Source organism: Callorhinchus milii, unplaced genomic scaffold, assembly GCF_018977255.1.
Source record: "Callorhinchus milii isolate IMCB2004 unplaced genomic scaffold, IMCB_Cmil_1.0 Scaffold3, whole genome shotgun sequence".
NCBI classification, from domain to species: Eukaryota; Metazoa; Chordata; class Chondrichthyes; order Chimaeriformes; family Callorhinchidae; genus Callorhinchus; species Callorhinchus milii.
The window spans coordinates 43,374,836-43,388,844 of record NW_024704744.1 but is presented as its reverse complement, the minus strand read 5'-3'; the positions used below and the strand labels follow the sequence as shown (position 1 = coordinate 43,388,844).

Sequence of the window (14,009 nt, the reverse complement as noted above, 5' to 3'; positions counted from 1 at the left end):
ATGCTGTAAGCAGTATTTCGCTGCTTGTATTTTACTGTCTACATGGGTTTCCTTTTGGATGAAATCCTCCATCTCAGTCTCACAGGAATGTGGGCTTTCCCTGCATTCCTACCTTTATTACATGATGTGGAAACTTCTAAAGGTGTGTGAATTCGAGGGGTTTGTTGACCAGTTTCTTTCTTACAGCGCGAATACAATGAAAATGAAGTTGACCCATACCATGGCGATCAGGAAAAGCAACCAGAAGTGGAGCCATTGGACCTGCCCGAGGATCTCAATCTGGAGAAAGAGGATGGGGAGAAAAGTGATGGGGAGCAGGAGGATGGAGAAGGTAACAAGAGCACCTGTGAGCTGCACAGTTCCAGCAATATGTACACAAATATATTGCTGGCAAACATGTAGCTCACAGAGAACGAATTATATCAACTCAATTTACTGTACACGTAAATATTCTCACATGTGTTAACTGCTGTGGAAATTGCGAAACCGCTACAGTATACATGAAAATAAATCATAATAATCCTTGCATTTGATATGGTGCCTTATTATTTCGTTGAGACATCTCAAAGCACTTCACAGGATATACTGTAAAGTGAATTGAGTGTGTATTTGGTGGGCAATTTTGCTTAGTAATTCGTCAAATAAGATTTACAAAAAAAAAAAATCCTTACCTGTGAGTCCAGGAAATGGCTGAGCTATGTGTGGGCGTGTTTCAGCCTTGCAAGAACAATCCAAACCGTTCTCATGATGATAGTGAATGCGCACACGTAGCCCAAAAGCTTCCCGCGTGGACTTTTTTTAAAATTATTGCGTCCCGCTTTACATTGACCCATTTTAATTTCTTTTAATGTGGGACAGCTGCAAAAATTTGTCCTTACAAAAAGATTTTAAAAATCAGGTCATCTGTGAAAATCCGTGAAAGGTTGAGCCACAAAAATATTTGAGTGTGGTAGCTGATGGATCTAATTGTCATGGAGACATTTTTAGGCTTCAAGCCCCATCTATGCCTTCAGCTCCCCTCTCGACTCTCTACCCCCTCCCTTCCCTCACCCTGACCATTTCCACCTTGCTCGGTTCCTGACCCAACTGTACAGCGCCTTGGGATGTCCTCCCGACGTGAAAGGCGCTCTATAAATGGAGTCTTGTTGTTGTTGTATGTCCTCTGTCAGCACTTGACAGCTCAGAGTCATGCTCCGCCACTGTCAAGCGCTCTGGGACGCTACCCTGTGTGAGGGGAGCTATTTAAATGCAAGTTGTTGTTGACTCCACTCGGCACAAATGTTGACAGGATCAAGGTTTTTTTNCTGAGGCAGTAAAGTGGCATTTTCTGTTTTTCTTGTGTTGTGCCTCAAACAGATAATCCCTACGACATAGAAGAAAAGCCAATGGACTTGGATGAGAAGGCTCCAAATGAGGAGGGGGATCAGGTGGCAGACGAGAGCACTGAACAAGATCAAGGTGGAGAAAAAGATCTCCCCCAAACAGAGGAGGAGGCTGAAGAGAAAACCGAAGGACAGGATGAAGCTGAGAGTGAAGAAAAAAACCCTGACGAAGACCAGGAATCTGAGAACAAGGAAGAAATGGGAGATGAAGACAACATGGAAGAGCAGCAGTCTAAGGAGGATCAGCCGAAGGAATCGGCGACAGAGGAAGATGAGGGAGCAGTGCCAGCTGATGAGGGATTGCAACCAAAGGTATGCCTTGTGATTTGTTTCCCCGTGTAAAGTGTTTCTTATTATCTCCCTGAGCACCGAGCCACGGACTGTGATGATCTGTAGTAAGATGCTAGGATTAGGGCTTGGAGATATGTTCATCTGATTTTTTACCTTATTTTATGTCCTCTCTTCAATTCTGGCTGAGATCAATGACGTCCATGTAGAGGTCTGAGTTAGCGCTTGCACCCCATTACTTCATAATGCCCTTGTATTAAATGGACAATAAAGGCAGAAGAAGTAATTAAAGGATCAAATTGGCTACAAAATAAAAAGTTACTACACTTCACAGTAAATCCTGTGAAGCAGTGTGAGATGTCCAACCAACGTGAAAGGTGCTATATCATCATCAACAACAACAACTTGCATTTATATAGCGCCCTTCACGCGGGGCAGCATCTCAGAGCACATATCAAATGCAAGTATTATTATTAGAATTATGAGGGTTCAGTAATATCATTAACTATTTCAGGTTTACTCTTGAATTATCATTAACCTGAACCAAGACTTCAAAATTGCTATCTATTATTGTTGAATATTTGATCCAGTTTCCCCTTATTTTGGGTGTTGGGATAGTCATTGGACAGGACGCTTCACATAGTTAATTCTTACCTGAAGTATCAGTATCAACGTTCACTGAAAGTACACCTGAAATCGATTGCTAACAAGTAGTACGGGTAACATAACAGGTGGGTCTAACTCCACCAGTTGATTTCCTCCTTTGTTATATATAGTGCGTGCACAAGATGAAACTGTATTTGCCATTTATTCTCAAATCCTGAATAATTTAGACATCTGAACCTGTTCTCAGTTTTGTGACACTAGCTGTATCAAAGTGGAAACGGGATTTTGAAGGGAGGGAAGTGATTGTTTGGTGTGGGTAGCTGGTGTGGATGGTTCCCAATGTCAATTTCATCCCCAAATTTTTCCTTTCAGGCAGAAGATGAGGAAGACAACAACACAGACGACAAGGATATCACAGAGTCTGAACAGCGAAGGGAGCATGAGGCTGACGGGAACACCGGCGAGGAGAACCTGCAGAGTGACACGGCTGTAGAACTGGCTGGATCTGCGTCTGAGAAAGATCAGGCCAAAGAGGTACAACAGCTGGGATGGCAACAGAGAGGGTTGGAGATGCAGGACATAGATTAATGCTGTGTAACTTTGAACCAAGACGTTGTAGGAAGTGCACTAAGTGGAGGCCAGGGAATTGAAACGACAGTCTCTGGACCACTCCTGTGTACAAATTAGTAGCTGGTCACAGAGTGGAGTGATAGAGGCTAGAGAGTAGATATCCTGGTAGCAGGAGGTGTGTAGCACAGGAAGACTTCAGTGGAAGAATGAAAGGGGTCGGAAGCCTGTAAGTGCTTGTCCATCAGTAAATGCCCGTCCATTAGCATATGAGGCTGGTGACTGGTCATTGATAAATGAGCTTCAGGTGCTATGTGATTCATTCTGATTTCCAGGGTTTCGGCCAGTTTGCATTTGTTAAGCGTGTAGCATGGCTTCCCATGTTTAATGTGTTGGGAGTTTAGCCTGCGCTGTGTGGGATTCCCTTATTCAATTTGTCTGCCTCAATTTTCTGAATTCTAGGGAAAAATTTTACCGTCAAAGGTACAGCAATTAATGAAAAAAGCTGGAAACCAGACGGGGTGGGGGGGAAAATGTTGCAAGAACCGATCCTAAATGCACATAAAGTGATTTAGTTAATATGGATTTGGGATCTTGGTGTGAAATGAGAAGATATGGAGGGTTTTTTTTGTAAAAATGAATACCACTGAGCCTAGACTTATTTATGGAGTCTGACACTAGGCCACTGATCTGTGTGTGTTTGTGTGTTGAATCCTACAGGAACACGGAAGTGGGGCTGCAGACGCCAGTCAGTCTGAGGGCCATGAGTCCAAACTGATGGCGAGGGTCTCATCTCAAAATCAGACACAGGACAAAACACAGGTACAAGCCAGTACTTCTTATCATAGGAAACCATTAAACTTCACCCGAACGTAATGTGTGCCAGTCATGTTTTAAATATATCAGTGAACTGCAAAGCGATGCCTCACTAGTTCAATGCTTTTCCATATTATTAGCATTCTGATACATAGAAACATAGAAATCTACAGCCATTCGACACATTGAATCCACACCAGTGCACAGAGGAGCAAGGAGATCAATTCAATCCCACAACCTGCCTTATCTTCATACCTCTTCTAGGCCCTCCTTTCATATGCCTGTATGCATCCCTCTTGAAAGATGCACTGGATTGTTTTTAATCCTTCTGAAAAAGGGTAGCTTAAGTTACTGCTTTAATAAATAGAAAATGTTCTTGCATCTCAGTAAGTTAAAACTACAGAGTTTGATTTTTCAAGAGCTTCAAGAGGAAGCCTGGCCAGGCTGACAATGAGAGAACGTCTGGTGATCGTAATGAACATGTGCACAAGAGACTGAAGATGGTAGAGACCAAAAGTGAGGCACAACGCAATACATCACAGGCAGAGCAAAAGGTGGAAGTGGCTGATTTGTATGAACACATCAAAGAAGGCAGTGATCCCTATGACGCACAAACCTTTGGTAAGCTTAAATTAAATTCATGTCATTGTTTTAAACTTACAACACAATTTATATCATATAATGCTTTTCACATTGGGAGGACGTCTCAAAGAGTTTCAAGGTACTGGATGGGCACCTGAGCTTGGGGTGGAAGCTGATGGGGATGGGGAGGGGAAAGATGACTGAAAGCGCTATCAAAGTAGTACATTTTGAGACCTACCTTGAAAGAGATGGAAGCGAATCAGAGGGATTTGGTGAGATGGAATTCCAGATAGCGTGGGCAAATTGAAAGAATAAAGATTTGGAATTAAAGCTTGATTTCCTGTTAAGAGGTGAGTCTTTAAGGAGCTGGTAAATAATGACACCAGTTCTGTATGTATGGTGCAGAGGGATGCTTTGTATGTACCGTAGTGTTATGTAAAGAATATTAACAACTCACTTTTCTTACCACCTGACCATTGGTGTGATAGTAAAGGGTGTGTTTCAATGCACTGTAAAATCATGTGCCTCCTTCATCTGATCCCAGATGTGGCCACAGAGGATCAGCAGAAGCCAAGTGAGCAAGACAAGGAACAGGCTGAGGAGGAGTCTGATGTTACAGCTATGGAAACTGATCAGGAGAAGGAGGAGGAACTGCAGAGTGTGGACATACAGGAACTGAAACCAGAGAAAGTCCACTCTCCATCTACTACAGTATCAGGTCAGAAGGAATGTACTTTTATATCCGTGCAACACACCATGAATCTCATCTCATTTCAATAATAAGTGACAGATCAAGTGTCTCACTCAATGAAATTATTTTGTGGGTTACTAAATAACCACCATCAAATACCTTTGTATTTAACTCCATTCCTAACACTAATTTGCTCTTTTTAACCCTAAAGAACAAAACCCTGATGGGTAAAGTAGTCCCAGACATTTTTCTAAACCGGAGTAGAAAGTGTTGATTCTTTCAAGAACAAATTAAATAGATATCTGTCACAAATTATATCTTGGGATAGAGTATATAGTTTGGGAATGACATGTGCATGTGGCTGCCAGGATGGTGGAAGGTGAACTGGATGGATCTTGGTCTTCTTTCATCTAGCAAGTCTTATGCTCTTGTGTTCTTCTGAGGGTTTTGAAAATCTGACATAGATATTTGGGAAATAAGTGTATTAAAGGCTATGGGTTAAAAATCAGGGATTAAAAGATATGTCATGATTTAGTAAATTTGTGAAATATGATTTTCTTGATGGCTTCCTCCTTGTTCTTATAAGTACAAAATTCTATTGTGGTACATGAATGATAAATGAAAGCATCTTCACTGGAGTGACAATAGGAGAAGTTGTGCAACATAGCTTTGTATTGTTGATTGATCTGTTTTGAACATCATGTGTTGTAGGTTGTGAACATCTTGAAGGAGACTTGCAGCCTCCCAAACTTGAGGACAGCGAAGACCAAAAAGATGAATCCAAAGAAGCATCAAATGAAGAGAAGCCCGAGAGGAGCAGGGAATCCACCATTCATACAGTGCACGAACTGCTGACTGAGAGGACTCAAGAGGTTATGCTGCTTAATAGGACGTTTTAAACCGAATCATTGTGCACATGTGGCTTTAAGTGACATTGCTTGTAGCAGGCAAGAGTTAGGAGATATTGCCAATCCTGCTTTTTTAATTAGTTAGGTGGTTCTAAATTGTAAAATTGTTTGTCAAAACAGTGTGCAGCCATTATTGCACATGCCCTGGCTGATGCTTCAGGGAGATTGAGAGCCCGGCATCACCCAGCAAAGGAAGGTGATTGAGAAAGAGGAGAGAAAAAGAGCCTAACTAAAGCAAACTTCTTTAACCAACACCTGGAAACCCAATGCAGGTGCTTCCTGTGTTAAGTGTGTGATGCAGAGATCATACAGGAGGTGAAGATGTAGTAGAGCATGTTGTAGCCTGATCCTTTGGTGATATTGTTCTCGTGTTTAAATGATTATATAGTAGTAACTTTATGCCAATACTGCAGAAATGTGTGCTACAGACTGGCCACAAACTCTCAAAGTTAACCAAATGACACCACCTCAGTCGTTTCATATTCTCAGTCTAAATCTGAACATAATCTTCAAAGACAAATCTGTTGTACTCCATAGTAAGTGTTACACTGATTGATCCATCGGCGGCCTCTATACCCTAAAACTTTGGAACTCCCTCCCTCAACCCCTTCGCCTCGCCTCTTTCTTCCCCATCTTCAGGTCCTGCCTGAAGACCTTCCCTTTTGACCACATCTATGGTCACCTTCCCCCTCCCCTTGGTTTGGCCTTGGCTCCACCATTGTTAAGCACTCTGAGACACCACCCGGCATGGAGGGCGCTATATAAGTGCAAGTTATTGGTGATGATACCAATTCCTGTGCCTTAGGTGAGCCTTTGATTATTAGGATGTAAAACGTGCTATATAAGTATATATTGTATTCTTACACTAATTTATTTCATATTAAATTAATTTGTTTTCCCAGAGGGATGCTCAGGACCCAGAAGAATTGCGCAAACAGCTGGAACAACAGCTGGATGCTTGGCAAAGTGAGAAAGCTTGTAATCCAGAAGAGGTAAGTGACCAGCTCATTTGAAATGGCATGTGGATTTAGTGTGGATGTAGGGTTCGGATAGGATTAAGCCTGGTTGAAGTCAGGACCTGGTTAATAGATTGCCTACGCTTGTCCAGGTTCCGGGACGCTACGCCGCATGCAGAGCGCTATATAAATGGAAGTTGTTGTTGTTCTTCCCAACTTTAACATTGATCTTTTACTGTCTGTCATGAGTCACCACCTACAGGAGGGAAGGGAAACCCCTTTCAGAAATGTCTAGCAGAAACTGATTTAAACCTTAGTAAAAAGTGCTGACATTTATTTTTGTTATTCCTGCTCCAACCAGGCTCTCTATCCTGACAACACTTCATATTAATAATAAACATTCTTGTATTTCATTCAGCACCTTATCATTCTCAAAGTGCTTCACAACGTTTCCTGTAAAATGATTATTTTCTGCCAATTTGAGCATTGCAATATTCCACAAACAGCCTAAAAATAATATTTCTGGCACTTGGTATAGTGCTTTTCATGTCAGAAGGACATTTCCACGTATTTCACAAGATATACTATAAAGTGAAGTGATTATATTGTGTGGGCTTTGTGCAGTTAATGACCAATTTTCTTTACCTTGGGGATTGTTGGATGGGAGAAACTCTTTAGTTCACTAAATCAGGTCGCACAACTCAGGGCAATGAATGAGCATAATGGATTGTTTCCACAATTTCCTGTTAACTATCCCTAACTTTCTCTTTAGCAAGTCACCTTCCCTGGGCAGCCCAGGTGAAATTGGAAACTCCCCATTTGGGGAATTGTGTAAGTGAAACTGGAGTGCATTCACACAACATTTTCTCGGGCTTTGTGTGAGAACAATCTAATTTTTCTCAGTTCTGTATCTGGAATGTAATTGCTCTGGATGGTTCTTTCCCATTGAGCACGGCTTAAACTTGCGAATTTCACAACAAACGTCGGTATTGTTTGAATTTGCTCTTTTGCAGGAGAAAGCTGTTGCTGAGATGTGGCAGCAGTACCAGGCGTTGACATCTCCATTATCACAGCAACTGTGTGAGCAGCTCCGACTTATACTGGAGCCCACTCAGGCAGCTAAACTCAGGTCAGCTCGATCTGCTAACCAGCACCCTCATTACTGCAAATATTTTAATAATAATCCTTGCATTTGGTTTCATGTCTGGCAGACATCCTAAAGTGCTTCACAGGATTTTACTGTGGGCAAAGATGGCAGCTCAATTGTGCACAGCAATAGCCAACTAACAGCTACAGAGTGACTGACCAATATTAATTGAGGGATTGTTGGCCAGGACACTGGGAGGAATACAACCTTTATTCATTTTATTAGCTGTGGCTCTGCTTCAGATAATCAGGCGTACTTGATGGTGCTTAAAGTGTGACATTCGCAAATGCAGGAACCACTGTGCCAATTACAACTTTCCATTTTGTGACTGAAACTGCGAGATTCACTAACATTTGTTTAATGTAAATCCACCACCCAGAGGCCGTTTCATGGCTACTGTTTTTCTCATTGAACATTTTATCAGTCCTTTTGGGTTCAGAAACATTCCACAGCTAAACACCGGCCATGATCATATGTTTTAATAGAGAAAGGTGATGTTCTGTGTTTGGAGTCACTAATGGACATTCTTTATTGCTAATGCTAATAGTGTGGCTCCATGCAGAGAGGGTGGACCCATCTTCAAAGGATAGAAAAACATTTCAGGCTAATATATGCTGCCTGGAATGAGAAAATAATCATGTTTCAGAATGCATAATAGGAGTGATTCATAGAATGCACAGAAGTGCTTTTTTTGAGAGAGAAAATATTTTAGATTTTAAGTATTTCTTTTACTGCAAGAAGAGAGAAACAGAATTAAATCCCAATCGATCACGTTCCAAACATGACATTTATAGGATCACATTGGTGCAGCGTTGACTGATACCTATTCACTTGTCAGTCATTTATTTAAATGTGTTGATGCATTGTTGTATCAATATTAATCACTGAAATGTCAGTTGCTTTTCACAGTGCTACATTTTTCATGTTCACCTGCTCGGTGTCTCTATGAAGCAATTTGAGATACTGCTCTACGTGAAGTGTACTATATGTGCAAGTGGATGTTTTTATGAGAAAATTTAGACAGTGGAGCTTTGTTGGAATGTGCTAAGTTGAGCACGGATTTGCTTAAAGAGTGGGTGTAAAGTAATCCAATGTTGTATAGCCGGTTTCCAGTACTGACTAGCTGAATTTCCACAGTACAAATTGGTGACTTTATGGTCAATTTAGGGAGAGAGTTTCGGAGAGTGTGGCAAAATGTCTGAAAACTTGTCCCACAATGGAGTGGCTTCTTCGTAAAACTTGTTGATCACTAAAATGGGATATTTTTCTCTGTCCCCTCTGTGTTCCTTTGATTGCAGAGGTGACTACCGAACTGGGAAGCGATTGAACATGCGCAAAGTGATTCCTTACATAGCCAGCCAGTTCCGTAAAGACAAGATCTGGCTTCGCAGGACGAAGCCAAGCAAGAGGCAGTACCAGATTTGTTTGGCTATTGATGATTCTTCTAGTATGATTGACAACCATTCCAAACAGGTACAGTGAAATAATTGTGCAAAAAAAAGTTTAGAATATGTACTTTTATTTTTTTACTGGTCCCCAAAGCAGCACCGACAGGTCATGAAAAAATGTAAGTGGAACTAAGCATTTACTGCAGTGTGTAGTGTAGGTTGGGGATACTCTAAGTCCATTTTGACAGAGGAATTGCAGGTGCTGTTAGTTATTCAATTGGCAACCAATAAAATTGGGAGCGTTCTTAATTACACAACTAATTGCATAATTCCCTCTGCATATATGTTTACATATGGTTCACCAATACATCTGTACTTACACATTGTTTATTGTGTTTGTGTGTATTTAACACCCACGCTCTGCAAAACACACAGTCAATATGTATTAATACATATGTATTATGGTTGACAGATCAATAACCGTGAACCACAATGACATTGACTTGTTCTGCTATACCAATAGACAATGGTCCAGTTGACAATGCTTCTGGTCCATTACAACTTGGCGGCTCTGAACTTTAGTTTAGTGCTTGTGAGAACGCATTCATAACTTTCTAATTGTATTCTTAGTGAATCACCTGGTTGCTGATCTGAATGAGGAAGAAAGTAATGTATAGCTATCATTGTTGAATCTACATTGCCTGTGATCACCCCAATTTTCTCGATTTTTTTTCTGTGTCTGAACATTTAGGGCAATATCAAATTGAATTTTCCAGGCATGTTGATGCAGCTGGGTGATTGTGCCCTTTTGTGTGTGTTTTTTTTTCCAGCTGGCTTTCGAGTCATTGGCTGTAATTGGAAATGCTCTCACGCTTCTAGAGGTTGGACAGGTTGCTGTATGTAGGTGAGTGCAGAGTAACATTAGGAGCTGCCTACTGCCAACTATTCACACTGTAGCTACCACTGGGCATTCGCTTAGCACTGGCAGTGCTTTATTTTTATCTGCACATGACAATTATAATATGCAGAGTGTTTGTAAAACATCTATAATTGGTTGAATGTAGTGGGAGGAGGAGGGCACACTCTGGGGGGTAGTGGGTTGGTGGGCAATACAATCATGCTGCAGCTCAGTAACTTTACGATTTACATGCTCCAGTTTTGGAGAAAATGTCCAGCTGCTGCATCCGTTTCACGAGCAGTTCAGTGATCAATCGGGGGCAAGAATTCTGAGAAGCTGCAAGTTCCAGCAGAAGAAAACTAAGATAGCCCAGGTGGGTGTTCATTGTTAGCATGTTTATAACCTGGTTAAGCCCACCCTTCTAACACCTCTCTAACCAGCCCCTCTCTCCACCCCTCTAACCCCCCACTCTCTCCACCTTCACCCCCCCTCCACCTTCATCACCTCCCTCTCCACCTTCACCCTCCTCTCTCCACCTTCACCCCCTCTCTCCCAACCGCCGGCTCTTGCCACTGCTCTGGGAGGACGTTCACCAGGGAGGGAGAGAGCGTAAGTTGGAATGTCAGTACTGGTCTCAGGTTGGATAAAATCACCGGCCGGATTTGGTCTGCGGATGTTTCTCAAAAAGGGAATCTGGCCCGTAGTAGCCAAAGGGTTAGACCACCCTGAGTATACTGATTACTTAGGCTTGTCCTATGTAACACTAAATTCACTTTGTGTTTCTTCATACTGTGTCAGCTTACAGGAAAGATCTCACTGAGATCAAATGGTTCTCATTTATTGTGATCATTTATTTATTGTGAACATTGTTGACATCTCGATGTGATAAGGTCCTATATCAAATGCAAGAGGTATTATAACTGACCTCTGTCAATCTTTGCAGTTTCTGGATTCGGCAGCCAGCATGTTTGTTGCAGCACAGCAGCACGCCCAGCAGGGAAATCCAGGTCAGAGTCCTATAACAACCTGTTCTTTCCCCGCCCCCCCCCAATCATTTCCATGTCTAAGGAACTTAGTCTCTATACATGAAAACAATACTTGTTTTTAATTCAGAAACAACATACATTTATATAGTGCCTTTCTTGCAAAAATGCTTAACAAAATGAGATTTACTAGAAATGGAAGTGAATGAATTTTGTGTAAACAAGATGGGCTGTTTAACACTGGCTAGTTCTGGCTCAGCTGTTCTCTCCAAGCATGTCTGATGCCTTTCTTGTTGTGCCTTGTTTCTTTCCTCTTTTGTTGCATTTCATCTTGTGCTTGAATAGAACGTGTCGATCAGACGAAAGCTGGGCATTCAGGTTACCTTATAATCGAGGTTGCTTCCCTGGAGAGTTCCAAATGAGACGTGTACATTTCTGTTTTTTAGAACTGGTTCAATCCTGGGAAATGCCTTTTCTGGATAAATGTAATTTAAACTATACGATTTAACTGTCCAAATAAAAGGTGAGGTTCTGCTGTTCATATTATTTTGCCTGGCCTGATTAATTTGATTTGTGACTAAAAGAGTGTCACATGAGTTCAGGCAAAGTTTACCAAATGCCAATTCTAGTGTTTCATTGAGATTAAAATAATGGAGATGAGTCCACCTGAATTTCTGTTAAAACAAGATAAAGTGAACTGTTGAATCTCACATGCAGCTTCATGATTTAGATAGAATCATTATCATAGTGTCCAGGGGTGACCTGTGTGCTGCCATGTGCAGCAGGTGTGACACTACACAGAACTGGATGCTTTTTAAGAAGTCTTCAATACTTCGAGATGATTTTGTGGCATGCTCAACATTGATGGAGAAAATGTGAGCTGCTGGTTTGCATTAAGCTTTTACATGTTTCGCTAGGTGGAATAAGAGAGTATATTTCTGTATACATTGGAAGATGGTTAAACTGTAGTGTAGTCAAATTTACTATTCACTGTAACAGTAGGAATTGATAGAAACAGGAGTAGGCTATTCAGCCCCTCAAGCCTCTTCCTCTATTTTATAAGATCATAGCTGATCTGTGCCTCAAGTCCAGTTACCTGCCCTTGCCCATATCCCTTAATACCCTGACCTAACAATTCATTTCTTTCTGTAGAAACAGCCCAATTGCTGCTGATAGTGTCTGATGGAAGAGGTCTCTTCTTGGAGGGGAAAGAGCGAGTTACAGCAGCTGTTCAAGCTGCTCGGAACAACAATATCTTTGTCATCTTTGTGGTGTTAGACAACCCAAACTCGAGGGTAAGTAACGCCAATCCAGGTTTAGTCTAGTCGAGGCATCCAGGTGGAAGGAACATCTATACATTCAAAAGTGTGTATTGTTATGGAGCTAAATAAAAAGCATAAATCTCAAGGATGTTACTTTTCAAGTGAACTGTCCTACTATTTCAATAATGAATGAGTCACTGACTGTTTTGTAAAAGGAACAATTTTAATGGACTGCCTGCCAGTCAATCAGTCTATACAACCTAAGAGTATAGGTTCAGTCAAAACACCACAGTTGTTGCACCCTTTACCAATCTGGCCTTGCTTGCATTTCAGGATTCAATACTGGACATCAAAGTCCCTATATTCAAAGGACAAGGAGAATTACCAGAGATTAAATCCTATATGGAAGAATTCCCTTTCCCATTCTATGTCATCCTACGAGATGTGAACGCTCTCCCAGAGACACTCAGCGACGCCCTCCGACAGTGGTTTGAACTGGTGACTGCAGCAGATGATTGATGTGATGGGATTTAGCGAGCTGTCAGGTCAAACTGCTATCGTCTTTCATCAATAAGAATAAAAGTATTAAAAACGCCATTTATTACTGCACAAAGTGTAGTATGTTGTGTATTGGTAAAGGAGGCTGCCTTATGAGACGTGTTTATAATCTGAATTCTCCTGTTCACATTGAGAATTGTACCACTCTACCCATGGTGGTTTTTGTGCCAAAGGCACAGTTAAATGTCTTGAATGTGACCTGTCCAAAGGTTTGTGTGTTGCGCCTAAGTCTTGGGAAAGGTCACCCATTCTGAATACGTGACCTTTGTTATGGGCATTTAAGAATAGCAGTTGGGGGTAGTTTGCTACTTTTATGAATTTTTCCAACGCTGTTGAGATGTCAATAAAAGGACTGTATTTATTAATTAATCATTTAATGTGAATTTTTTTTTCAGCTCTTAAGACTGAAATTAAACTTCAAATGGCATTCTTGTTTTTGCACCCCATATACAAAATAATCATTGCATTAGATATCCACACACAGCCATTAAGTGAATAACCAAATTAGCTGCAGGATTTATCTGCTGTTTACTTGACGCCTCTTTTCAAATAGTGTCACAGAATCCTTAATGTTCATCTGAATAGGCAGATGGGACTTCGGTTTAATATCTCCTTCAAAGGACGGCACCTCTGGCAATGCATCGCTGCCCAGCACTGAAATGGAATGTCTTCCTAGATTGCAAACTCAAACATCCTGATGTGGAAGTAGAACTTGGCAACCTTCTCTCTCTGAGCGCTACCAGTTGAGCCAATTACTGTCTGACCTCTAAATATGCAATGACATCTGACTTTATTTAAGATGTGCTGGTAATATTGGGTGCTTGTGTGTCCTTTCAACTCTGGGACACAAGCTTGATTCAAGGTCAAACTGCATTGTTGAGACTTCTTCCTCCCCTGGCTGTTATCAGGATCCTTTCCTTCTAGCTGTCTGGCCAATTACTGAAACAGTTACTGCCATGGAGTTAAAACTGTTGGGA

General features: G+C 41.4%; 1 protein-coding gene across 1 annotated transcript in view; it reads left to right on the top strand.

Moving 5' to 3' along the window:
- mdn1 (midasin AAA ATPase 1) overlaps positions 1 to 14,003 on the top strand; it is a 107,452-nt gene extending 93,449 nt beyond the window's left edge. Inside the window, exons 88-102 of the mRNA XM_007903533.2 lie at positions 187 to 331; positions 1,357 to 1,694; positions 2,649 to 2,810; positions 3,564 to 3,665; positions 4,079 to 4,280; positions 4,786 to 4,959; positions 5,644 to 5,804; positions 6,743 to 6,832; positions 7,810 to 7,925; positions 9,242 to 9,416; positions 10,162 to 10,235; positions 10,488 to 10,602; positions 11,173 to 11,236; positions 12,365 to 12,507; positions 12,808 to 14,003. Of these exons, the coding sequence (XP_007901724.2) occupies positions 187 to 331; positions 1,357 to 1,694; positions 2,649 to 2,810; positions 3,564 to 3,665; positions 4,079 to 4,280; positions 4,786 to 4,959; positions 5,644 to 5,804; positions 6,743 to 6,832; positions 7,810 to 7,925; positions 9,242 to 9,416; positions 10,162 to 10,235; positions 10,488 to 10,602; positions 11,173 to 11,236; positions 12,365 to 12,507; positions 12,808 to 12,993 (2,247 nt within the window). The 3' untranslated portion in view covers positions 12,994 to 14,003. The remainder of the gene's footprint in view (positions 1 to 186; positions 332 to 1,356; positions 1,695 to 2,648; positions 2,811 to 3,563; positions 3,666 to 4,078; positions 4,281 to 4,785; positions 4,960 to 5,643; positions 5,805 to 6,742; positions 6,833 to 7,809; positions 7,926 to 9,241; positions 9,417 to 10,161; positions 10,236 to 10,487; positions 10,603 to 11,172; positions 11,237 to 12,364; positions 12,508 to 12,807) is intronic.
- Positions 14,004 to 14,009: the final 6 nt, after the last annotated feature.